Source organism: Phascolarctos cinereus, unplaced genomic scaffold (assembly GCF_003287225.1).
Source record: "Phascolarctos cinereus isolate Bilbo 61053 unplaced genomic scaffold, phaCin_HiC Scaffold_2;HRSCAF=192, whole genome shotgun sequence".
Lineage (NCBI taxonomy): Eukaryota > Metazoa > Chordata > Mammalia > Diprotodontia > Phascolarctidae > Phascolarctos > Phascolarctos cinereus.
In genome coordinates this window covers 113900121-113927215 of record NW_027555625.1, presented here as the reverse complement: position 1 = coordinate 113927215, position 27095 = coordinate 113900121, and the positions used below count along the sequence as shown (strand labels likewise).

The following is a 27095-nucleotide window of genomic DNA, read 5'->3' as shown; positions in this document are numbered from 1 at the left end:
CCATTTCAAAGCCCAGGGTAGGATATTTATCAGCTGTTCTTCCCATGTGTCCCAGGCCAGGGCTGCATAAGAGAAAATGAATAAATTCCAGGGAAGTTCAAGCTGCCCAGAACCCTTTGAATATTACCTAGATGAGACATTAGACAGAATGTTAAAAAATATACGCTGCATACATGCACACACACACACACACACACACAAATAGACACACACACTCCAGCCTCATCAAATTAAAAAAAAAACATAAATGAATTTAACCTAGAGCCTAGAAACAGAAGGTTCACTATATTGCTTAAAGCATTGAGGGGGTGTGTCTAAAATAGGCCAAAGACAGGAAGGTCAGGGTTTGTGTTTTCTGTTTCCAGTGAAAGTCCTTACTCCCTGTGAGCTCGCAAGGCCCTTGACTCTTGGAACGCTCTTGAAATTCAACCAGGTTTTATGTGCCAGATCCTGAACAAGGGGAAATAGCAGTCCTGGAGTGTCAGATTCTTCTTGACCAGCTGACTGGAACCACTGTTAGGCCACAAATGGGGATTTCAGAGATGAGTGCCATCTTGAGTGAAGTGACCCAGAGCAGATGAGTGTCAAACTATCAATGGCTATTCCCTGAAGTTCAGCCTATTTATCCTTTTTTCCCCTCTCTCCTCTTTGTCTCTTTGATTACTGAAGCCTTGAGATAGAAGAGAAAGAAGGGTGGTGAAAGTAGGTGGTGGAGTGGATAGAGTGCCAGGCCTAGAGTCATGAAGACATGAGTTCAAATCTGGCTTCAGACACTTAGTAGCTGTGTGACCTTGGGCAAATCACTTAACCCTGTTTGCCTCGGTTTCTTCATTGGTAAAATGAGATGGACAAGGAAGTGACAAACCACTCTAGTACCTTTGCCAGGAAAACCCCAAATGGAGTCATGAAAAGTCAGAAATGACTGAAAAACAGCAACAGAAGAGAGAGGGATCAAATGAGATCATATTTGTAAAGCACCTGGTGCAGTGCCTGGCACCTAGTGGGCACTTAATAAATACTTGTTCCTTTCTCCCTTTATTAGATGATGATCCCATAGAAGAGATTTAGTTAAGTGCTTTATTAAGCATTAATTAGGGACCTACTGTGTACAAGGCATATATATACATATATATGTGTATGTATGTATATGTTTACTGCAACAAGAACTCTAAGAATATATTTTTCTTTCCCTCTCAATTGGCCTTATAAACCAAATACTGCTCCATTCATTTTATTAAAAAATTTCTTTTCAATTAAGAGAAATTTATTTTCTCTTCCTCCCTTCTTTCCCACCTCATTAGAGGAAAAAAGAAAAACAAAAACCAAATAGTTGCAACAGATATTCAAATTGTCAAGCAAAACAAATTCCTGTATTGACCCTGTCCAAAAGTACATCTCATTCTGCACCCCAAGGCCATCACCAGAAGGGGGGTAGAATGCTTCATTGGGAGTCCTATGAAATTGTAGCTGGTTATTGTGTAGATCAGTGCTCCACCCCATTTAAGTGTCAGCCATTTGCACCCCAACTTGAAGCCCAAATGCAAGGACTTTTTAAGCCAGAGACAAATGACTCATAGACAACATTGGTCACCCTTTTAGGGACCCTCAAGGTTAAGAGCATGAGTATGGCTTTATAAGGTGATAAAATGGTTACCATTGGAGTTGCTGGGGAGTGGTACAGGTTTCAAATGGTCTCTTCCTTGTGTGCTTGACACAGAAGACTTTTACTGGTCTGGAATAAACATAGTAATTTCATGGATGTTTGTTAATGACCCTTGTACTGACATAGGATTTGTTCGGCCATCTCCCTAGAGAGATTGTTTACACCCTAGTTTATCTCATTAGCTCATCTCGGTGAATAACTAGGATGCCTTTGACCAGGATTCTGGTTTGTAGACTTTGATATTTACCTGGGAACTACTGCTCAGGGTAGGACACTTATCAGCTGTTATTCCCATGTGTCCCAGGCCAGGGCTGCATAAGAGAATATGAATAAAGTCCAGGGAAGTTCAAACTGCCCAGAACTCTGAATATTACCTAGATGAGACATTAGACAGAATGTTTAAAAATACATGCTGCATACATGCAGACACACATACATACACATACATACACATACACATACACTCTTCAGCCTCATCAAATTAAAAAAAAAATCACATGAATGAATTTAGCCAAGAGCCTAGGAACAGAAAGTTCACTATATTGCTTAAAGCAGGGGTGATGATTAGAGAAATCAAAAGTTATGGAAAAGATGTTTTTTAAAAGCATTTAAAAAGTTTTTCTCCAAAATTTACAGCAATACTTGCATGCATTTAAATCATGGTTTTATAGAATTTTCTATGAAAACAATCATATATTTGTGACATATGAATTGGGTCAAATTGGATCTAATACTAAGCCTAATGAACTAATCTTATATACTGTATATTTTTCTAGTCCTCTGTTTTGTTACTGTTACTATGCGAGAGCATTATTCTTGCATTATTTTGAGGAAAAGTATATTATTTTGTCAAGATTTTTATATTTCACTTAGTGTTTATCAGCCTTTACCTTCTTTTCTGTGATTTTAACTAGAAATTTAAATTTTAAAATAAAATTGATACCATTTTACATATTCTAAAATATAGAACATTTACAATTTTGCAAATGTTATTGTCTAAAATACAATAGAGTAATTTAATGGCTTATTTTAATCTTAAGATACAAATTGAATACTTCAAAACATAAAGGTTTTGTAATCTCATCCATGTGGGTGCTCCTTTGGCCAGAGTAGATCACACCTACTCTGTAACTCAAAAGACGATCCTTAGGGGTTGTGGTGACCAAAAAATGCCCCATTTGGCCAACCTGGCAATGAGTCTCTCCTAACTTAATTTGGTCTTCAGACAAGACCCATGCAAGTGATTTAATGTGGCCAATACTCAGAGCTTTCCAGTATTGTACAAAATGCCAGAGCTAAGGAGCTGGTGTGGTGGACAGAGCCCTGGACTTGGAGTCAGGAAGTTGTTGAATCGTCTTCAGTTGTGTCTGACTCTTGGCAAAAGAGACTGGAGTGGTTTGTCATTTCCTTTCCTTCTCCTCATTTTACAGATGAAGAAACTGAGGCAAACAGCATTAAGTGACTTGCCCAAGGTCTCACAGCTAGTATGTGTCTGAGGCCAGATTTGAACTCAGGTTTTCCTGACTCCAGAGTCAGCACTCCATGCACTGAGTTCAAATCTAGCCTTGGCCACTTACTAGCTATGAGACCCTGGACAAGTCACCTCTTTCAACCTCAGTTTCCTCCTCTGTACAATGAGATAACAAAAATGCCTGTTTCCTCCTGGGATGGTTGTGAAAATCAAATGAGATAATATCTGCAGAGTGTTTTGCAAACCTTCAAATGCTGCATAAATGCTGGCTCTTACTCCCAGAGGGTTACCTCCATGTCCCAATGACAGATCAATCGTGGGGTAATTCTTGTTTGGTTACATTTTGGAGTAGGTAGCCTCTAAAATCTTTTCCATATCTGATATTCTATAAAATTAATATGAATAGAAGAACATTAAATATTTACAAGGAGAATAACATACCTGTTTTCCATTTTTTAAATGCTTATTTTAAAAAAAATTCAGTATTTTGAAAAATATTGCTAACGCTGAAAAAAGGCCTCTTGTTAACCAGAGGCCCCAGAAGGCCTTAATCTGTGTCTGGCCTGAGTTATTAGCTAAATGGCTGAGCTAATAGAAATTTAAATCCTTCTATTTTATTTATACATCTAGATAATAAATAGCTCCCTGGGCTGGGGAAGTCAGTCAAAGAGAGCACAATACCTAGCAGAAAGCCTGCACACAAGGCAAATATTTAAGGGCAAAACGTGCAATGTCATCTTAATATTTTGCAAAAATCCACTGTTTGTCCTTCCTATCGCATTTTAGGAAGCATAAACTGGATGGCTCTGGGTAAGAATTCACTGAGAGATGTATGATCAATAATTGTGTTCTTGGTCTGGGCACATCGGCCAGAGTTTCTTTATCTGTAATAGTGTTGGCAAGAAGATGAGAGCTAGGCCTCCAGGCTTCCAGGATCCTGGAGAAAACCTGATAAAAATCTGAATGGAAACATATGAAATGGGGAGGCCAGAAGCTAATGATTTGCATTGCCAAAGATTTAGCTGCTTTACAAGAGAATCTGCTTTTGATATCTAGAAGTGAACTCTCCTAGTGTTTGGGAAATAGCTCAGCTTACACGAATTTACTTTATGGACCTTTTCAGGAACCCCTGAGCTGCCTAAAACCCTGAGAGGAGGCCACCCTGAGGCCCTATGCCCAGTGCTGTGGTTAACCTGCCTGCACTCTTCTGTGAATGATTAACAAACATCCAGTCAGTCATATTCACTCCATCCCAGTGATTCTGTACTGCCTAGCTATCATTATTCAAACCCCATTGCTTGACCCCACTGCCCCCTCCTTTATTCCCAGACCCTTCAACTGAATCCCCAAAGGCCCAGTGTTCTACTGTACACCATCCTTCTTGGTGCACTTTTAAGTCACATCTGGTTTTCCTTAGGCCCAGAATGTTCTCTTTCCTCATCTCCACCTCCCATCTTCCTTGGCTTTCTTGGCCTCCCAGATGATTATTTGAGGTTTGTTTAAAGATACTGGAGTTTGGCAGGTTCCTCTGCCTTGGATGTCTTCAAGCAGAGTTCTGATAGCCACAGCCAATTCAGTCTCCCCTGGGAGGTAGGTACTACTATTATCCACATTATATAGGTGGGGTAGAGGGGCACTGGTCACAGGTCCAGGGTAGAGAAGAGTGCTTGTGGTTGCTTGCAGACCAGAGCACAGGCCACCTCTTCTTGCATCGTGCCACCTTGGAAGAAGTAAGGGCTTACACATCCCAGAACTAGCTCTCAAAAAAATCCTCTGGCAGGAATGAAAGTGTCTCTTGGAGAAGGGTGGAGGAGGATGAAGCTGGAGTTGTCTGTTCCGTCTCCCTTGCAGTCACACACAACTTACAGCCCCTCACCACACATGGTCCCTCTCTGCACTTGGGGAGCCATATCTTTACATATGGGTGCTCTGTCTGTAGAAATATAATTTTTGGTGCCTTATATTTTGGGGCTTAGGGGCTAGATTTTTTCCCTAAAAGCTGGGACAACTTACTTTTTTGTCCTGTGCAGTTTCATTTATGATTTCTTGAAATACAGCTCTGAAAAAACAAGCTTTTAAAGAAAAATAATGGTTTTAAAGGAGTCAGTTGATTCTCTGGTCCAGCCTATTGCTTTTCAAATGGAGCTACTTGACTATGCCTTAATTTAGAAAGACCGAAGTTTTAGAAAAGCCACTGCATCCTAGGCCATGGCCAGTTGTCCTGGCTTTTGTCTTGCCACTGGACTTTCAATGACTCCAGAGGAGAGAGTGAGGCTGTGCAGCAGCAAATGAAATGCACGCTCAAGTCAAGACATCATAATGTCATTGATCCGCTTTGACAACAAAGGTCAAACAACAACAATAATCGTTTGCATAAAGTGAGGAAATGTACTGAGTCTAGGCTCTGCCTCATATGCCAAGGGAATTCTTTCATCCAAGGCAAACACTTTTGGGGAAGGAGGAGAGCAGTGGTGGCAGAGGGGGTTAATTCCTTCCTGAGTGAAGTCACCCCAGGAGAGGGTCCATCTCTTGGACAGTTTTGCCCGCAATTCCATGGGAGCTGAGAGGCAAAGTTGAGCCTGGGAGACAAAGAAAGGGGATAGCAGACTGAGGGAGGTTGTGTCTCATGGTTGTAGGGGCCAGAGAGGGGCTGACACAGGACAGGGAACAAATTTCAGAGAGATTTACTTTAGGTAAGAAGCACATCCCACCCACAGGTCAGTACTTGGGGAAAAGCCCCATTGCCCCATGCTAGTTGTGTTATAGCTCTGATTTCCATCCTCCTGATCTGGAAGGTCAGAATGTTATTGGCTATGCTTAGAACATTGGTTGTTAACCTGGGGATAGATTTCAGGGAGTTTGTGGACTTGAATAGGAAAATAAAATCACATATTCATTTCAATATAATTTGCTTCCTTTTTAATCCTATGTATTTTATTTCATGCATTTAAAAATATCATTCTGGTACTAGGTTCACAGGCTTCACTAGACAGCCAGAGGAGTCCATGGCATAAGAAAGGTTAAGAACTGCGGTTTAGAGGCAAAGGGATAGGACCAGAGTTGGGGCTGGGGGTAGAGGATATAAAGTAGGCAGTTAGGGCACAACTAGGCCACATAATACAGTAGCGATGCTTTTTAATAATAGTTATTTCTTGCAAATGCGCTGTATTGTTAGTAGTGGAAAACTGTATTCTCCTTGGTATGTATGGTCTTTACTTTGTGATATCAAGTTGCATGACAATGAATGGCCAAGAATTAAAGAGAAGGGGGAGAGCTGGCTGGATTCAATCAGAGGAAATTAATAGCATTTTCAATATTCTAGCATGTATTGCTTGGCATATTTATTGTTGCTGTACAGTTGTTTCAGTCATGTTTGACTCTTTGTGACCCCATTTGGGGTTTTCTTGGCAAAGATATTGGAGTGGTTTGCCATTTCCTTCTCTAGCTCATATTATAGATGAGGAAACTGAGGCAAACAGGATGAAGTGACTTGCCCAGGGTCATAGAGCTAGCGAGTGTCTAAGGCAGATTTGAACTCAAGTCTTCCTGATTGTAGTGTTGCCAAAATGAAAAATGAAAAATAAAAAGCAGAACACACTCTCCAGGAAGACAACAGTTAAGGAAAGAGAACAGTGCCAGCAATGGAGAAAGAACTCAGCTCTTAAGAGGAAATCAGTTCTTTGTCCTTCATTTGACTGTAGCATATGCTAGTAATGACAATGTAAGAGAAAACAGAAATACAGATCACAAAAATATGTAATATCCAAAAAAATTTTCCCCTATTGAATTATGATAATGAAATGTCTTTTTTCTTTTATTAAAAATATTTTTATTATGGACTTAAACACCAAAAGAAAAAACATCTATTCACCATCGAACTACCAAAAAACCCCCTCCAAAACCATTGTATACAAATCTGTTAATCTTTATTACATATGGCTTGCTTTTTTAAAAAAGGTATCTAGGCATCCCGAGTTTTAGTGTAGTGTTCTGTTATTAAAAACTTAAAACTCTGCTACTACTAATAAAAATAACTAATAGCTTACATTTATATAATACTATGTGTCAGGTACTTTAAAATTATTGTCTCATTTGAACTCATTTAAATTCAACGATAATGCTACTTTCAAAACTGTACTGCTTATATGAATTTCCTTCTGTTCTTTTCTGTGCTTTTCTTTTTGGTGTTTCAATGACCTTCTTTTCTTTGTTTTCTTTTGGGGAGGTGACATCACTAGTCCCTGTCACCACCAGATCTCCCCCATCCCCCTCAATCAATTGGAAAAAAAATAAAAATATCCTTATAACAAATACAGAAAGTCAGGTAAAACCCACTCACACATTGGCCATGTCCAAAAGTTCATGTGTTCTGCATCTGAGTCCATGATCTGTCTGTCTGTTTGTCAGGAGGTGGGCCGCTGGCTTCCTTGTCAGTCTCCTCAGCTATGGTTGGTACTCCCTCTTGCCTTTTCAAGATGGCCCAGGAGCTCAGCCTGTCCTTTAGCAGCCAATAGCTAGTGACTTCCTCCTTCCATTAAGGAGAACTTCATATGTCATGAACAAATCGCAGACATTGTTTTTATTTTAGCTCCTTGCTGCTGGTTTTTTGTCCCCTTTTTGTGATTATATCAGATTTACTGGGGAGATATCAAATTGATCAGGAGTGTTCTGACAAGCATCTTCCTTTTACCCCTCCTCTACAACATGCATCTAGATCAGGAAACTGATACAAGAAAGGTTAACCAAACTATAGGCAACTCATTAGGATGGTGGTGGTGCTGATGATATAATTTTCAAGCCATGTCTATCTGTAGGTCTACAGCCACCATATTTTTCAAGACAAGATTCATGATTTGACAGCGGTTTTTGTTTTTTTTTAACTTCCTATTACAAGTCAATCAGTACTGGATAATTAGTTGTTGTTTAGTTGTTTTTATCGTGCCTGACTATTTATGACCCCTTTTAGGGTTTTCTTGACAAAGACACTGAATTGGTTTGCAATTTCCTTCTCCAACTCATTTTTTTTTTTTTACAGATGAGGAAATTGAGGCAGACAAGATTAAGTAACTTGCCCAGAGTCACACAGCTAGGAAGTGTCTGAGGCTGGATTTGAACTCAGGTCTTTCTCTCTCCAGGCTTGGCGCTCTATCCACCTAGGTGCCCCTTTGTAATTAATACTGCCATGGAAAATCTAGAACATGTGGTTACCCTGTACAAATGTCACATTGTGGCACAAATCAAGAAAGACCCTCTTCTAAACATACTGTTCCTAAGCTTGTGCCAAAAGTTAAAAAAATCCTCCCTTTATGCTAAAAAAGAATGCCAACTGCCTCAAAATGGCCCTTTAAAAAAAAGAACATTGCTTCAATTAGCCACCTCTTGGCACTAAAATGGGGTTTGCAAAGTGCTTTATATACACTATCTCATTTCAGCCTTATAATATCAATGCGAAGTAAGAATCACATGGATTTTAACAATAATCTAGTCCAACCACCTCATTTAAAAAGGAGGTGCAGAGAGGTTAAATGATTTGCCCAAGGCCACACAGCTAGTGTGGATCACAGGCACACTTTATCCATTACTCCATACTGACCCATGTATTGTTGCTATTCATTCTTCATTCTCAAAGAGGACCAATGACGTTAGGAGCATAATGTCTTGACTTGCATGTGAATTGGATTTAAGTGAGGTAGAGCTGTGCAAAGTCATCAGCCTCACTCTCTCCAGAGTCACCACAGTCCAGTGGCAAGACATAAGTCGAGGTGACTGGTGATGGTGCAGCTGTCCCACATGAGCTTAATGCTTTACACAGTGCTAACTTTCCTGAGAGCTAAGTCGGGCCATGTTATTCCCTTGGTCTGGGGAGGGAAGGAGAGTCCATAGTTAGATTCTTATGATTCTAACCCTCTCAGATGACTCAAGGATTCAAGCCCAGCTAAATTCCATGCTTTTCCTGATGTTGATATCACTATTGGCTGGAAAACAAAGGAGAATAGTTTACTTCTTGTTCCACCTCATCCATCTCTCCCCAGTGACCATCAGAAAGGAATATTTGGGGTCCAGATGGCCATTGCTGCCTTCGGGATCCTGGGTACAAATTAGCTAAAATTAGCCCACCATCAACTTCCATCTCTGTGTAATTTTAGGAAAAGGACTGAGAAAAGATGCCATTGAGTATATTTATTTTCTTATGGTCATTTTCCCCCAAAACTCCTGCCATGTTCTTTTCTTCACTTCCCAGACTTGACAGTTTATAACACTGTCACTATTATCACATGTTGGTTCCCAGCACCTCGCCTAAGAGAATTACTTGCCCAGCCAGGAGAGAGAAAACCTTTTTTTTTTTTTTGGGAGCTGGGCCTCTCAAAACAATTAGATTATCTCTTGCAGAAGTATAGGATTCATGTCCCCAGGTGAAAGGAGGCAGTGTCCCATGTTCTCTGTTTCCTAAGTTTCTGGAGATGTTTGCATGGGTGCACATTTTTTTATATATGTCCTAAGGAGATCTCCATTTTGATCTTCAGAATCTTCATTGAAGTCTCAGAAAACCAAGGCCACTATTGATTTTCCCTTTCCCACTCTGGCATTCCTAGATTTTTCCGAGCTTTTCTGGAGCAAAGGATGCTTGAGGGAGTGAAAGAGGGATTATGAGAGAGGAGGAACCTGTTCACACCCAGTGACTTCCCAACATCGCTAGCAGGAACACTCATCAGGCAGCCAAGGTGAAAACACAGAGGTAAGCCGGGACTTCCTTTTCGTATAATGATGTTAGACTGGGATTGGCTAGGTACATTTTTCTAAGTAATTTACAGTTAGAATTAAGGAACAGGGGAACTCTGGGCAAATCCGTGTTCCTAAATTCTTTGTGAAGACTTTGATCTGAGAAACAAATTGCAACAAAGATCCCATTTCATCTCTCTGATTAATGAATATTCTTCTGTAAGCAGAACTTGGAAGTCTGGTCTCTCACAGAAAGAGATGGAGACATTGCATACAGAAGCCTGCTGAGTGTTCAGTGATTTATGCACAGGGAAAAGGGATGTGCAAACTCAAGGGCCTGAGAAGGCTGGCCTCTGTACCCCTTAACCACTCACCCCTGCTTGTAGGTGCTCAGGAGGGAGCTGTCTCCAGTCGTCCTGATCTATATCTGGCCGCTGGATCCAGCTGGCTCCACAGGAGAAAGCGAGGCTGGTGACTTTGCACAGCCCTGCCTCACTTAAATCCAATTCATGGCATCACCTCCCTGATGTCATGGTCCTCTTCGAGAACAAAGGACAGACAACAAAGCACTCAGGAAATTAAAAAGAGTTGGTGCTTTGGAAGGCAGCCAGTGGAAAGGACGCTCTTGGGAGGAGGTGAGGGTTGTTTGCCCTCAGCGGGTCTGACTTCCTGCTTCTCCTCTTTGGGGTCTCTGGATCTGACTGCAGGCCATCTCCATCAGCATGAGTGCTGAGAAAAACAGAATGAATGAGGAGGATCCTGGAAAAGTAATTAAAGGGCTTACCTGAACTGTCCCATTTGATATTACATGCACATTTACATTTACGTTTCACAAGGAGCTTTCTTCACAACAACCTGGTAGGAAAGGAGTACAAATATTATCATGCCCATTTTACAGGTGAAGAAACAGAGGCTCAACAGGAGGCAGTGGCTTGCCCAGGATTACATAGCCAGTAAGCATCAGAGGCAAGGGGAGCTCAGGTCTTCTGACTCTAAGACCAGAATTCATTTAACTATGTTACGGTGCCTTATCCCTACAATCATGAAAAGGGATTTTAAATATCATTGACATTCTCCCTAAAACATTGCAATGTAAGTGTGTTTCACTCTGTGTAACAGAAGAGAGCCTGAAAACTTGTTTCATAAATCGTATTTTAGATTCACTAAAGCTGTTGTTTAAAAGAATATTACACGAAATTGAGGGCAATTTTTTTGCGTTGGAAATCATTGTCTAATTAATTTGGGTTGTAAATTTGGACTTTCTGTACAGAGTTTTCTTAATTCTGGATACAGGCTTGCATCTAGGTGGTGCAGTGGATAGAGTGCTAAGCCTAGACTCAGGAAGACCTGAGTTCAAATTTGACCTCACACGCTTTTTTGGGGGCTGCATGTAAGTCATTTAAACTTTTGGAGTTTTAGTCTCCTCAACTGTAAAACGGGAATAATGAGAATACCTGTCTCACAGAGGTCAAATGATGTTATGTTAATAAAGCACTTAGCACAGTGCCTGGCACATAGTAGGTGCTTAATAAATACTTGTTCCCTTCCTTCTTTTCCCCTCATGTGTTTTCTGTTGATTGGGAGTCAGAGTATACTTTTGACTTATTCCTCCCAATTGGAACCTTGTTCAGACGCTCACTGCCTCAAGCTTTGAATTTGGGGGATATGGGCTCAGTTGGGTTTTGCCCCCCAAGATTAACTCCAAGCAGGATCTTACTACACTCAATGAAATCCACCCACTGTCATAATTATGAAAGATCATGATCCAATTAAGCGTAGATAGCATTTGTCATTTGGACTGGTCATCGGAAGCCTTTTAGGAACAGCTCATCTGCCTCCTCCCATCAGCACAGGAAACTGACCTAGGCGAAAGCACAGTGCGATCCTAATGACACTGATTTCCATGCTCTTTTCTGACTTTTTTTTTTCAGGCTCTAAAATGTCTACACACAACAAGGCCAAAGTTTTCTTAATATCTTTGAGTATGGTCGCTTTTGTGGTTATGGTGGTGATGAATGGTGCGGCAGGTTCTGGAGCATTCAAAGGTAGGGGAACAGTCGATGTTTAGCTTTTATAGAAAGTTTCTGTAGTTATCTGACCTATTCAGCTGGAACCAGGTTATGTACAGTGGGTACATTTCTCCCACAACTTGCTTCAAGTCAATCAGTTGGAGGTAGCTTACCAGTGGGTTGGAGGCCTAAGGAATTATGTTGCTAGAACTAGGATCAGTGAATAAATAGAAATGACAGGAAAGCAGATTTCATCTCAACATAGGGTCAAACTTTGTGCCTAGTACATAATAAATACCTATTGACCGAAAATAACTAGGGTTGGCCAGCAATGAAATGAGTGGGCTGCCTCATAAAGTAGTGAACTCCCCTCACTGGAAATATCTAAGTAGAAGATGGGTGGCTGTATGTTAGGGATGATAGAGAGGACCATGGGTGGGATAGGGAGACCGAGTTAGATGATTTCTAAAGTCTCTTCCTACTCTAAGCTTCTGAGTCAACTTGTATCCTGGCTGTTTCATTCAACTACCTGAAAAAAATCCTTGGTTACCAATCTCCCCCTCAATGATTTCCTACTAATACAAGGGGGAAGAGTGATCAGAATATCATACATGGGTAAATGTTGGGGAGTAACAACTAATAGAATTCAACCTTGTGGTTAAGTGAACATGGTTGAGAAATCTGAGCCTCCAATTCTACAGACTCCATTTGTTGACTCTTTAAAGTTCCTCTGCACCCTAGTCTGGGAGACCAGCAGAGCTGGTTTGTCTGGTTTTAATTGTTATTTAGCATGTAGTTCTGTTTTTTCCTGGGCATGGCTTGGTTAAAGCTGGACCTACTTTTGTAAATCCGTGTTATATAATCACATCTGTCTACTTAGAGATAACCTATTAGGGCAGAGCCCAAATGTCTTGTATGTAACTGTGCTCTAGTAAAGGTCAGGAGTTAATATCAAGGCAGAGTGAAGCCCCCACCACTGGAAGATGAGGAAGGAAATGTTGGGTCTTTTGTATAGCAGCTGCAATGTTTGGTTGTTGCAATTATGTACTCCAGGTATATTCCAGAGAACTGTTGGAAACATCTCCAACAAGTATAACACTGACTTGACCCCAGCTGGCTGGACCTTCTTCATTTGGAATGTCATCTATTTGTGGCAGTTAGCTTGGCTTGGCTATGCTCTATCTGGAATCTGCAGAAGGTACTGTATTTGAAAAGGAACTTTCCTTAGTCACCAGAGCCAGGAAGTATTTCCCTTCCCCAGTGGACACCAAGAGGGTCTGGATCAGACAGGTTCTTTTTACCAGAACCTCTCTGGTTGTTGGCGCTAGTGCTATGGCTATCTTTTCAACATTTGCCAGATTAGTGGTTCTCTAATAGAGAAACCCATTTCTGCATGGCATGGGGCCAAGAGGAACAATTTAGGGGACATTTAAGAGTGTTAAGCCCTGAACTTTCATGAATCCAGGATAATCTGTACTTTTTTGTAGGGCTCATTATGAATAGAAGGACAGCAGAGAACTGTCTTCTATCTCTTTCACACCTCATCCCCAAATCTCATTCCTAGTGGCCTCAGACCATGGGAAGTTAACTAATCTTCTTGTGGTGGGCATCCATTTTTTTTAAAGACAACTCATCCAAGAGGTGCCATTGGATTTAACTATCAATGAACCTTAAAGGAAGGGCTATGGCACAGGTGTAACAAAAGTTGTATGGAGCTTACACTTTTGGTCACATGGTCAAGTCCCCTGACTCTGCCATGGTATATGGTGTGATTCCTCATGTCATTGAACAGGGAGTAAGAAATATTTTAGAGCTACTTTTTTATGAAGTAGTCACCCCACCCACTTGAATCTTTTCACCCGTGTTTTACATGAAATAATTAAGCCATCGTTGAAGGGACAGGTTGTTTGGGAGAGTTTCGTCTTTATTAGTAAGTCAAATAGGGAATGTGAGGACTGAATTGTGAAAGTCAGGGAGTTTCCATTGGAGGTGGGGTCCTTAGGGATGGTTTCATTGTAAACATAAATCTTGGGACGTGTTGCACAGAGGCGAAACATGTTTGTGTGTGCTGTACGTGGCCCCTAGCCAGAGCGCAGCAGATTTTATTAAACAAAATGGAATGCGTGTAAGTCACTAAACTGGCGATCTGTTAAGGGTGGGGGGGTTCATTGAATCCAGTGAGAGCTGACTGTAAGTCTTGCTGAAGGGATGCTTTTATTTTTCGGCCAGGAATGAACTTGGATGGTTCTACGCGAAACCAGATGTCTTGCCAATTCTGTTTTACGTGGTGTGGATCCTGAATAACGCCTTGAATGTTGGGTGGCTGTTTCTATGGGACAAAGAGTAAGTGGCGGTGAAGTGAGATGTGATTCCCACAAAGGTACTTAGACTCATGGAGCTAAATCTGCCATGCAGTGCTGACCTAAGTAATCATAGCGTTCCAACTTTATAACCCTAGGTCCAGTTAGTTGGATCATTGATTTAGAAGCATTTTAGAAGGTATCAAACTCTCCCCTGTAGGTTATATAGCCTGAACCAGATTAAAATGTAATTGGGAAATGTTTAAAAAAAAATATACAATGCAACACAGATAATGTTAATTTGTGGTTTTCTAAGTCAGTATGTGCCTGCAGGGATCTATCTCTTTGAGTTCGATACCACTGGTCTAGTCCATCCCTTCCTCCTCCTTTTTTATTTTTTTCTAAACATATAGATGAGTGACATGCACAGGATCACACAGGTAATAAGTGGCAGAACTGATATTCGAATCCAGATCCTGATACCAAATTCAGCACCATGGCCATTGCACCACTCTGAGATGAATCAGCACTTCAGGGGTAAAGATCACAGCCCCTTGCTGCCTTGCGAGAGGAATCTGATTTAGTCCTTCTTTTGCCTCTTAATCTCTTTGTGCTCCAGTGTAGCACATGGTGCATTTCTTTGTTCTAGCTGGATGGGGTCTTAGAGGTCATCTACTCCAGTTCCTTTTGGGTACAGAAGTAGAAAATGAGGTGTGTAGGAGGGATTGTGACTTGTCCAAAGTCACACAAGTAAATGGAGGAGTCAGCCTCGGAACTCATGTCCCATCACTCCAAGTTCAGCGTACTAGAAGAAATTCAGAACAATGACGAAAGAGGGAGGTGTTCACAGGTATGCTGGTGAAGATTTAACAACCGGCTCTCTGGAAGTGGGGGCAGGGGAATGTGGGCATGACACACTTTTAAGCTTAATCTGCATGGTTAATATTTTCTGTGCTACTTAAGTCTAAACCAGAAGTGTCAAACACAAGGCCAGAGGGCTGCATTTGGCCTATAACACTCCCTAGGCTGAATCGATTGTAACTGGGAAATATTTAACAGTGGGTAATGCTGTATAGTTTGCTAAGGAGCCCTGTGGCTGCAGGGGTCCTTGTGTACAGTTCTGTGACTCCCCTCATCGATTTGAATTTGAAACCACTAATAAGCTAATAAGCAAAAAAAAAAATCAGATCCTGATTTATAAGCATCTGAGGTGTAAAATGCTTGTACTGAACATTTAAAAATGTTCAGAGCTAGTACAAGCAGGTCTCAGAATACTCCTGACTGTACTTATTGACATAGACCCATGCAAAGCTCCTTCCTGTTGTCTAAGTTAAAAAATAGCTGGAGAGATAAAACATCTATTTCTTTTTTAAAAATTACATAAGCATATATACATATATGTATACATACATGTATGTGTATATACACATGTGTATGTGTATGTAGATATATGTATGGATATATATGTATGTGGGGGGGGATGTGTATGTACGTGTGTGTGTGTGTGTGTGTGTGTGTGTGTGTGTGTGTGTGTGTGTGTGTATACATGTTTCTGCCCAAGCTGCTGGCAGTGCAGGGGCTACCCAGAGGCCCAGTTCCATTCTGATCATCATGGCATCTTTGACCTGCTGTTTCCTACCTGGATCGGTTCACCCCTCCTCAGGCAGCCTGGGGCCCAGAAGAGCTCCAAGGGGCTTACTATATTATTGCCAAACTCAGTTCAGAACCCCCATCAGCTAATCCACTGCTGCTCAGAACTCCCAGGCTTAAAGGCTCCACCAGACTCAGGTTCCACGGCATCAGGTGTCGCAGGTGTGGGCCACCACACCCAGACATCTATTACATCTTTTGCGTGGTTGAATAACAACTTCACATATGGTAAAAGTGCAGCAGTCTACAGTTTCTGGAAGTCTGAGTTGATGATCAAGGATCTTAGAATCAGATAGTAGAATGTGATAAGATTAATGATATAGAGTTGGTAGGGATATGAAAGCATATCTAGTCCAATTCTTTAATTTTACAGATGAGGAAACTGAGTGCTAGAGAGGTTAAATGATTTATTCAAGGTCACATAGTTAGCAGAGCCAAAATTTGTATTGATCATAACATCTTTTTGGAGAAGTGCCTAAAAGGTTTCATTTTTCTCTATCAAGTCAATATTTGTTGTTGTAATTGATAAACAAAATAGGCTCTCATATTACATATACCTTTTAGTAAATTGTGTGACTGTGGACATTTAGTCTTCTATAGAAAATCGTTTAGGAGAGACTGACTGGACCCTCATGCTTTCACCATGTTTTCATCTTGATATGTGTTGGGATACTTGTATTTCATTATTACAGCAAAGTCCTATCTCTGCATCATTCAGATAACACAGCTTCAGAGAAGTTTAGGGTTTTGCCTAAGGTGACACCAGTAGTAAGCAAAAGAGTCAGGATTCTAATTTAGGTCCTGTGGTTCCAAATTCAGTTGAAGTCTAAAGTTGTATGATGGGGCCTGACCCATCACTGTCATTCTTGACCTTTCAGAGAACTTGGCCTTGGGAGCCTTTCCTGAGGGGATATATTCTTTTTATTCTGCTATGACCTGAAGGGAATGATAAAACTCTTTATAATTAATCCCAGTGTGTGTTTTTGGGATTGGTCACCTGGCCGTGCCGAGGCCGGTCTTCCATGGTATCGCTTCACCTACTTATGTCCTCTGATAGAGTATCCATGTGAATCTGGAGAAAGCAGCACGTGGCAACTAAATACAGCCACGTATGCACACCCATGCGCACGCACACACAAACTATGATTGATGGAGATGGTATTGTCAAGACTGTAAGCATGACCACTCCCTTTGCTGGTCATATGTGGGTTTGACGATGTCCTTTATGTCTCTCCTCATACTACGTCAGTGTTGATAACATGCTGTGGTTTACTTCTATCTGCTATGCAACTTTTTATTGTCTTAGGGCAGAGATTCTTAACCTTAATTTGTGTCATGCACCTCTTGGGCAATCTGGCGAAGGCCAGGGCCCCTTCTCAGAATTATGTACTTAAAGTAAAATACATAAGACTGTAAAAGAGTCTATTATATTGAAATACTTCCCTCTCTCCAATTGTATTGAAATAGTTATATATTTCATTATTTTGAAATAATTTTATATATACATATGCTTATGTATATATACACATATATGAAATGCATATATACACACATACATTATATATACAGACATAAGCAATATATTATGTAAGCATAAAAATATCTTCTCTCTCTGCCTCTGTGTCTGGCTCTCTGTCTCTGTTCGTCTGTCTCGTTGTGTCTCTGTCTCTCTGTCTCTGTTCGTCTGTCTCTCTGTGTCCCTCCTTCTCTCCCAAGTTCAGAGACCTGAGGTTAAGAAACCCTGTCTGAGGATCACCTGCAATTTTGGGTCTTGAGGTGGTCCTGAGATGCTATTGTGAGATTCTCAACTTTGTAGCATCACTAGAGAAATATTGGTGTCGAAGAGATTGTCTTTGGCAGCTGCAAGCCTCTTAGGCTGTTTGAAAACGTGAGCTTCCAAATGTGATGTGATCCTACCCCATCTCCTCTTCCTACTCCAACCCAGGTCCATACCCTTGCCCATCTGTAGTGCCTGTACAGGATATATTTTGCCGTCTCTCCAGCTGTGGACAAGGGCACCCCGGTTTGGTCTTCTCCATCTGGAGAATTGGAGGTTCTTTTTGCTTAGTCTTTAAGGCGGCAGTGTTTGTCCTTTGGGTATCAGTCACCCCTTGGCAGCAGCGAACGAGATGGGCTCAGGCTACCGAGTCAGGCGGAGGGAGGTATTAGACTACAGGCTGGCTTGTGGTTGCTAGGGGATAGAATGTTTCAGGCCAGCAACACGAGGGAATTGGGGTCATGTGTTCTCGGACAGTTTCTATAGAAAACCCTGCCACAAGTCCATGTTCTTGAATTACATGATAAAGGAGAGACATGATTCCTCCCCTTAAGGAGGTTTGACTTAATGGGAGAAACTAGACAAATAAATGAGCAAATAAACCACATGTGCATGATTGCTTCTTTCACAGGTTTCTGCTCCCAGTGCATTTTGTTGTCACATACACCATCTTTTGAATGGTATCATAAAGTCTTATCTGATGTAGTCAGGAAATAGGGGTTCAGTTTAATCCAATATCTGTTTAAGAGTTTAAAAGCTTATATATTAACACATACATGTGATGTTGTGTAGTCATTTTGGTTGTGTCTGACACTTTGTGATCCCATTTGGGGTTTTCTTGGCAAAGATACTGGAATGGTTTGCCATTTCCTTCTCTGGCTCATTTTACATATGGGGAAACTGAGGCAAACAGGGTTAAGTGACTTACCCAGGGTCACACAGCCAATACGTGTCTGAGGCCAGATTTGAACTCAGGTCTTCCTGCCTCCCTCCAGGCCTGGTGCTATATCCACTGCACCCGCCTAGCTTCCCAAACACATATATGTGTGTGAATATATACATATATGCATACTTATATATGTACATATATGCATATACATATATGTATATACATATCTATCTATGTATACACATATACACACATAAATATTGCATATTTATATCAGCATGACATAGTGAATATGAGGCTCCTCGGCCTCAGAGTCAGGAAGACCTGTGTGTAAGTCCCACCTCTGGCTATATGACCCAGGGTAGGTCACTTAACCCTTCAATGCCCCAATTAACTCTCTAAGTTGCAAAGTTGCAGACAATTTACTGATCTTTATGGGCAGAGAGGAACTTTCTCCCTAGGAACTCCCTACATCATTGAAATCATATACCTAATCACATACATATGCTACATATACACACATATATACACACGCAAACATGCACACACCCATATATAATTCTTTATGCATATAGGTTCTCCAGCCTTTCTGAATGGTGTGGGTACTTTCTCCAGTAAGATAGCTGATAATCCATCAGGCACCTTAGACTTAATTTAGCTTCCTTCAGAGCTCAGCTCAGGAGTTCTTTCTCGCATGAGGCATTTCCTGATTCTCTCAGGTGCCAGCACCTTTAGCTTCCCCACCCCTTACCATGTATTTTCTTTAGACATATTCTGTATTAATTGATATTTGTACAAGTGTTTATCCCAATAAAGTAAGCTTCTTGAGACCAGAAACGGTTTCATTATTTTTTTATTTTCAGTATCAAATAGAATGCCTGGAAAATAATGTCAATGCTTAATTGCATAATGAATGCTTGTTGGCTGAGGTAACTAGGTTGTACAGTGGATAGGTTGTAGAGTGGATAGGGGCTTAGAGTCGGGAAGACTTGAGTTCAAATCCAGTCTCGGCCACTTACTAACTGTGTGACCTTCAGCGAGTCACTTAACCTCTCTACCTCAGTTTCCTCAAGTGCAAAAATGGAAAGAATAATAGTATCTATGTTGCAGGGTTGTTGTGAGGACCAAATGAGATATAAGGTGGGTAGAACAGTGCCTGGTATATAGTAAGCTCTAGATCAGTGTTAGCTGTTGTGATTGATTGATCGACCGATTGCCTTTTCGTCCGGTGTGACTCTTGCTCATACCTTTCTGTCATAATCATATGTATGCCTATATGCACATATACACACAGATATATACATAGTATTGCATCATACAGAGAAAGCTGGTCTCAGAGTCAGGAAGACTGGGGCTCTAATCCTTTCTGCCCACTTACTAGTAGTGTGACCATGGCAAACCACTTAACTTCTCACTGCTCTAAGCACTTCTCGGAGTCAATCTGTAATTTGCAGGATAGGCGGGAGTTTACATACGGAGTGCTCCCTTACACTGATGAAATCACAGACCTGACCAAAGATATGTGTGGATGTCAGTCAGTGTTTCCATCAGTAAGTAAGCATTTATTACGTGCCAGCTATGTGCTAGGCATTGTACTAAGTGCTGGAGACATGAGGAAAAGCAAAAGGCAGTCCCTTCTCTCCATGAGCTCACAGGTTAATTGGGGAGAAAACATGAAAATCATCATGTACTGACTATCTACAGGAAGAATTGGAGATAATCTCAAAGGAAAGGCAGTGGAATTAAGAAGGACGGGGAAAGGCTTCTTGTAGAAGATGGGGGTTTGGATATATACACAGCTGTCATTGGTTAATAGGTTTAGAGCTGGATCTTACAGGTCAGGTAGTCCAACCCCTTCCTCTGCCAGATGAGGAAACAGGACAAGAGAGGGTAATAGTTTCCAAGGCCACACAAGTAGCAAATAGTGGAGGGGGGGATTTCATCGTAGCCCTTCTGACTCTCAATTCAGAGCTCTTTCCACCACACAAGACTGCCTTTCTAAGGATATGGACCAGCAGTTTGGACACCTGGATTCTAGGCCATTTATTTATTTTATTTTTTACTAAATAGCTTTGTGACCTTGGGCAAATCACTTCATCTTTCTTGGGTTCATCTATTAAAAAAAGAGGTTGGACAAGACGATGTCCAAGGTCTCCTTTAGTGCCAACATTCTATGATGGCTAATTTTCGAAGAATGAGAATATTATAAAATATACTTAATGCCAAAATCATAATGAAAACAACTTAATTGTTGATGATTCAGAAGGCACTTCAGGATTGTGCAATTCCCCAGGGGCATCATTAGGATCGTTATTATGGTGGTAGAGGTGCCAAAGTGCAGGTTAATAGAAGGGAGGATAAACTGGTTTTGCTGGAATTGGCCCCCCCCCCCCCGGGCCTCTCATCATGAGACTGTAGAGCCAGTAGTCACTTTTCCTCAAACCAGAACTCAGAAATTGGTCAAAAGGATTAAATCTTGAGGAGCCAATGTGGTGAAGGAGCATTCTTTTTAAAGTTAAAGGGATCTGGGTTTGAATGTTGACTGTGCTAGTAATGATTTGCATGACCTTGAGTAAATAATTTTACCTCTTCAGGCCTCAGTTGCCTCATCTGCAAGATAAGGGAGCTGGACTAAATGATCTTTAAGGATTTTTTCAGATAAATCTGTGACTATAAATATGGAAACTCCATTTAAAGAGGAGGCCCAGCCCAGCCATCTCCTTATCTCCCACCCAGCTGCACTGATTTGGACTTCTCTGGACATCTCCATAAGCCCCCTCTCTGCGTAACTTCTCTCACCCCAACCCCACTTTTCAGCTTCTTTTTGTGTGCTACCCCCCCCGCCCCATTAGACTGTAAGCTCCATGAGAGCAGGGAATGTCTTCCTTTTTTATATTTTATCACCAGCATTTTGTACAATACTTAGCATATGGTAGGTGCTTAGTAAAGGTTTATTGATTATTAAAAAAACCCCTACCTCCTAGCCCTCCATTATATTTTTTTGACTGTTATGTTTTCTGCCTGTGATTCATTATCACCATCAAAAGCATCTGTGATCTTTCTGCCTCCCCAACCCAACAGGCCTCCTTGTCAGCTTGCTCTCACTTGCACCGAGTTTGTTGCTGATGGTGAAGGAAGATCACTCCTCCCCATCAGAAGGATTTGTGCTAAGGGGTTGGTAGTTACTACAAAGCTGACAAATTCTTCACTGTCTGATGTCATTGGAAGACCATGCTTCTGTAAACGAGACACCAGACTACAACTTTCTTTGAGCTTTGGATCAGAGTAAGAGCCACTGGTTTTGGAGTTAGAAGACCTGGATTTGAATCCTGCCTTTGCTGCTGCTGCCCATGTGACCTCAGGGAAGGTATCTCACCTTACCTCCTGGGCCTCAGAAAGGATGCTCTCCTAGGTTCCTTCCAGCTCCAACATTCTGTTATCCTATGATTGTCAAAGGCATGAGTGCATGTGAGCACACACACACACACACACACACACACACACACATACACACACACACACTCTCAGGGCTAGGAACTGAATTGACAAGGCAGTTGATTCTGGTTGGCTGTTGAAATGCCAGTGTGGACCTTTTAGTTTGGTCTGAAAAGTACCAGGTGATTTATCTATGGCATGATGGTCAGGGGACTGAGAAGGTACAATAATGACTTCTTTCTCCTCCTCAGATACCTCAGCCCTGCTCTGCTTATCCTCACAGGGCTCACAGGTTCCAATTATGTGATTCTCTCCTTGGCCTGTCGAGGACTCCATTCCCATAGAACCTGGCTTCAGAATCACCATAGGACTGACCTGTGGCTCCTCCGCATTCTGGTAGGCCAGCTGTGAGCCTGCAGAGCAGAGTCACGACTGGAACTATTTTCACCTGGGTTGGGGGGGGGTGTGTGTGATCCAAGTAGCGGAGATAGTCTGCACAGGGGATATTCTGTCTGTGGTTATATTTGTGTTTGGAGAGTGGGCAGTCTGACCTTTGCCTCCATGGAAGTTGAGGGGGAGGTGGCCATGTGGTCCAGGGTTGGCTACACTGCATGGCAACATTACAAGCTGACAGAAGACTGTGAGGCAAGAAAGCAGACTGTGTGTGTGTGTGTGTGTGGGGGGGTGCTTCAGATGAGGAAGGGGACAGTAGAGCAGAAGTACTCCTCCCCCTGTTGAGTAGGTAGAGTTGTGGAAAACCAGGAAGACCTGATTTCAAATCATGCCTCCCATCCTTCCTGGCTGTGTGGCCTTAATTTCTCAACCTCAACTTCCTCTTCTGTGAAATGGAGATTTCAGTAGCACCTATATCACCTATATGAAGATCAATTGAGATTCTATATACAAGTCAGGAATTGCCCATGTTACCCTTCTTCAGCTTGACTGCACCATTAGGAGTCAAAAGGACCTAGAGAAATAAGTTTTGCATGATTTCACATGTGTAATTGATATTATATTGCTTACCTTCTCAGTGGGCAGGGGAGGGAGAGAATTTGGAAATCAACATTTAAAAAAGGAAAGAAGGTTAAAATAAATATTTTTTTGAAAAAAAAGGGTTAACAGGATTTTAATGATAAGCTAGAGAAAGTATCAATTCTCTTTCTGTCATACAACCCACTAAGTATTCCTCATGCCCACTCAAAACAGAATAAACGCTAGGGCGTCCCATCCAGAATCAGCAACACCAATCGTGGCACAGAAACACGAGACCAGCCAGCCCTAGGGACAAACCCAGTCTCACTTCACTTGAGATGTTATGAAGCCAAACTCCAAGTTTATGGTGTCAGCAACTAATAAGAGATGCTACTGATATTCCAGAAGACTTTTCCGAAGGCAAGGGTTGGCTGGAGACCAGGAGAAGGGAGAGAGATCAAAGACTGGGGGTGGAAGGTGAAGGTAAGGTTTAAGGCCACAAGAAGGTCATCTGAAGGACAAAGAATGGGAACTAAAGGTACTGGAAAGGACTGAGTATTGTAGATCCTGTGGTTCCAACAAAGAGCTGATGAAAGACATGGGCAACTGCCTGAAAGCACAGCCAGTCTTAGTAGGGGCTTAATAAATATCAGTTGAATTAGATTGAATTGAACATATCAAACTGTGTCCTTTAAACTATCAATTAATCAATAAACCTTTATAAAGTGTCTATATGCTAGCTGGGGAAACTGAGGTAGAAATGAAATAGTTCTTGCCCTCAAGGTGCTTACATTTATTAAAATGGCAGCAGGTGCAATTCAATTAGAGGCATTTATTATCCAAGCAACTTCTCACACTGTCCTTTGCCAGCCCTGAACAATTCTCAACACACAAAACCAATGCTTCAGGGCCCCCAAAGTTCCTCCACCCTTTTCCAAATTATCATCTGATGCAACATGAGCCATTTCAATGATTCCATTGTCCTCTTTGGGAAAGAAGTTGGAAACCTCCTCCCTCACGTAATCCATCCTTTTCACGTATCCATGATGTGATACATCCTAAGGGAAGCAGCCTGGGATAAAGGAAAGAACCGCAGACATAGAGATCGAACACTGGTTTGCAATAACTTACTAACAACATGATTGGGCAAGTCATTTTTCTTCTCTGACCCCTAATTTCCTCAACTGTAAAATGATGATATATCCTATAGAATGGCTCTTTGGGAAGGGAGAGGAGGCAGCTTACAGGGGAAATTTTAGGCTATATAAAAACAAAAGATATCAATAAAATTAATTTTAAATAAATTTTTAAAAACTTATGCTACCTATTTCATGAGCTACTGTTTTTTATTAGTCATTGTGCGGTATCAGGACCTAGCCAATGGAGGGCCAAGATAGGAATCAGGAAGACTTGAGGTCAGATTCTGACCTCTAATAGTTGTATGACCACAGGCAAGTCACCTAACCTTAGGGTGCTCCAGGCTTTTCTCTAAGATTATAAGTTACAGAGATCTGCATTAGTGAGGCAGTATCTACACCAGGTGTTCCCCATACCCATGAAATCACAGATTAGACCAAAATAGTTATCATTAGTAATCGTAGTAGGAGAGGTAGCTGCCGTGTAGTAGTTAATGGAAAAGCATGGAGACTTGGGTTCCTTAGTATTATTATTGTTATTGTTATTATTTATTTTTAGTTTTCAACATTCACTTCCATAAGATTTTGAGTTCTAAATTTTTTCCCCCTCTCTTCCCTTCCCAAGATGGCATGCAATCTGATGAGACTTGGGTTTTTGACACATGTTGGTTGTGTGATGCTGGTGGAATCACTTTAAATTTTCATAGACCCATGGGCAATCCTCTGACTCTCAGCTGCAGGTTGCAATCTGCATTGGTGGAAGAAATTTCCTCGCTTAGAGTTCCCTATATCAGTGAAATCAGGTCTGATAAATGACATCAGTCACTCATAGTAATAACTTTTGTTATCAATCTCTCAGGCTGGAGGTGTGGGTGTGGGTTTTTAAAAATCACATTCTCATTCTAGGTGCAGAATGGGATTGCACTTTATGCCACATGGACCACAGTGGCAACACTATTGAATTTTGCAGTTGTGTTGATATACAGCATGGGAGTGGCCAACCAGACTTCCACTACTATTGGCCTGTCTATTCTTCTCATGCTGCTGGTGGTCTGGTGAGTAATTCATCCCTCATTGACTAGGAAGGATGTGGATTTCCATTCAACTCTAGGCAATTCAGGTCAACTCATCTCATCTCAACTCAACTCAAACATTATTACGTGCTTTCTTTTTATAGATCCTGAACATTGAACTAAGATACAGCCCCTGATTTCCTGGAACTAACATTCTAGTCAGACAGACAACATAAACACAATTGTTAGAATATCGACTAATATATTATACTAATAATGCCTCACAGTTGTATGGCATTGTAAGGTTTACAAAGTGTTTTCATCCCAACTCTATGAGGTAGGTAATATAAGGATTAGTGTCCCCATTTTACAGATGAGAAAACAGAAGCTCCCACCAGAGGGGAAGTCACATAGCTATAGAGCTAGCAAGCATCAAAGCCAAGATTTGAACACAGGGCTCCCAATTCCTTAGCAGATTTTAAGCTGATTGTAAGGAAAATTTCCCTAATGATAGAATTGTCCATATCTCAAAGGGGCTGCCTCAGGAGGTAGTGACTTCCCCTTCTTTGGACCCAGCAAAAGACTGGTTGACCACCTGTCACATAAATGTCATATATTGTAGAGAAGATTTTTTTTCCAGGTATGGATTGGAATATAGATGTTCACTGAGATCCCTTCCAACTCTAAAATTCTATGGTGCCTAGAATTTGGTGGCGCCAAGGCCCCAAATTCTTGCTATTATACCAGGTTTGTTGTGCCAATGTGTAAGAAGGGCAAAATGAGTGTTCTGTGAAGTCTAAGGTGGGTAAGGTTGCTATTATTGAGGAAGGAATCAATGAAAGCTTCCTGGAGGAGGCATTCGAATTGAATTTTTAAAAATGGATATGAGTTCAACAGGCATTTCACTAGATTTATAGTATTTTCTATACCAATCACAACATCACAGTTTCTTTAGTTAAGCATCAACATAGTTCATTCAGATTGTCCTAAGAAGGCAGCTTTTTGTAGTCAGGGAGTATGGGGCCCATGGCTACGGAGTACAGGCCCAAATCAATAGAACTTTTTATAATTAAAAAGAATCAGGTACTATAGTTTCTATTTGGTTTATGCTAAGTTGAGGCTGTTTAATCTGATGGAAAAAAGCCAAAACCCAAAAACCCTTCAGCTAGGAGGTAAGAGATCTGAGTTCTGATTCTGGCTTTATCACTAAGAGCTGTGAATCACTTCATACATCTACAGCTGTAAAATGAAGATAACAACATCTGCCCTGCCTAACTCACAGGGTTGGGATGAGGACATAAGAATGGCTTTGAAAGCGCTTTTTAAATGTTAAAAGTGTTACACAAAGCAAAATATCATCAGTCATGATTTTTTGCTATTCTCAGCTGGTTTTCTCTTGTGGACGAGGGTTGATGCTGTTTTAATAAATCCTGGAAAGATAAAGACTTTCAGGCGATGTGACTGAAGCTTGGAGAACGCTAAAAGATCTGGATAGAGTCAACACTGACTTGGTCACCAAATCCCAACATTTCTAGAACCAGACGAGAAGGAGGAGGGTGGGGAATGGACAAATATTTATCAAGTACCTACTATGTTCTAGGCCCTGTGCTAAGTACTTTGTAAATATTATCTCATTTGAGGAAGACATTCCTTAAATTCTACGTCACTGAGATTATTTCTCTATAGGTTTCTTTGCCTAAATCCTGGATAGCCAGTTAATTTTAGGGAAATTTTAAAAAAAAGTATTTATGTCATAAATGCTATCCTTCTTTCTCTCCATCAGGTTTTACATGAAATTTTGTTTTTGTTTTTGTTTTTTGCTAGGCAATGGGATTAAGTGACTTGCCCAGGGTCACACAGCTAGTAAGCATCAAGTATCTGAGGCTGGATTTGAACTCAGGTCCTCCTGACTCCAGGGCAGGTGCTCTATTCGCTACACCACCTAGCTGCCCCTACATGGAAATTTTAAAGCTCTTTTAGTCCACTCCTCTCATTCCACAGATGTGGAAGTTGAGGCCCAGTTACAAGGGACTTGCTCAAGCTCATATAGTTACTTAGTG

General features: G+C 41.2%; 1 protein-coding gene across 2 annotated transcripts in view; it reads left to right on the top strand.

Moving 5' to 3' along the window:
• Window positions 1-27095, top strand: part of LOC110207694 (uncharacterized) — a 95476-nt gene that overhangs the window by 62406 nt on the left and 5975 nt on the right. For both annotated transcript variants that reach the window (XM_020985444.2, XM_020985443.2), the window contains exons 2-7: window positions 9728-9870; window positions 11786-11899; window positions 12917-13061; window positions 14093-14206; window positions 22166-22310; window positions 24929-25077. In XM_020985444.2, coding sequence (XP_020841103.1) covers window positions 11794-11899; window positions 12917-13061; window positions 14093-14206; window positions 22166-22310; window positions 24929-25077 — 659 coding nt within the window. In that variant the 5' untranslated portion in view covers window positions 9728-9870; window positions 11786-11793. The remainder of the gene's footprint in view (window positions 1-9727; window positions 9871-11785; window positions 11900-12916; window positions 13062-14092; window positions 14207-22165; window positions 22311-24928; window positions 25078-27095) is intronic.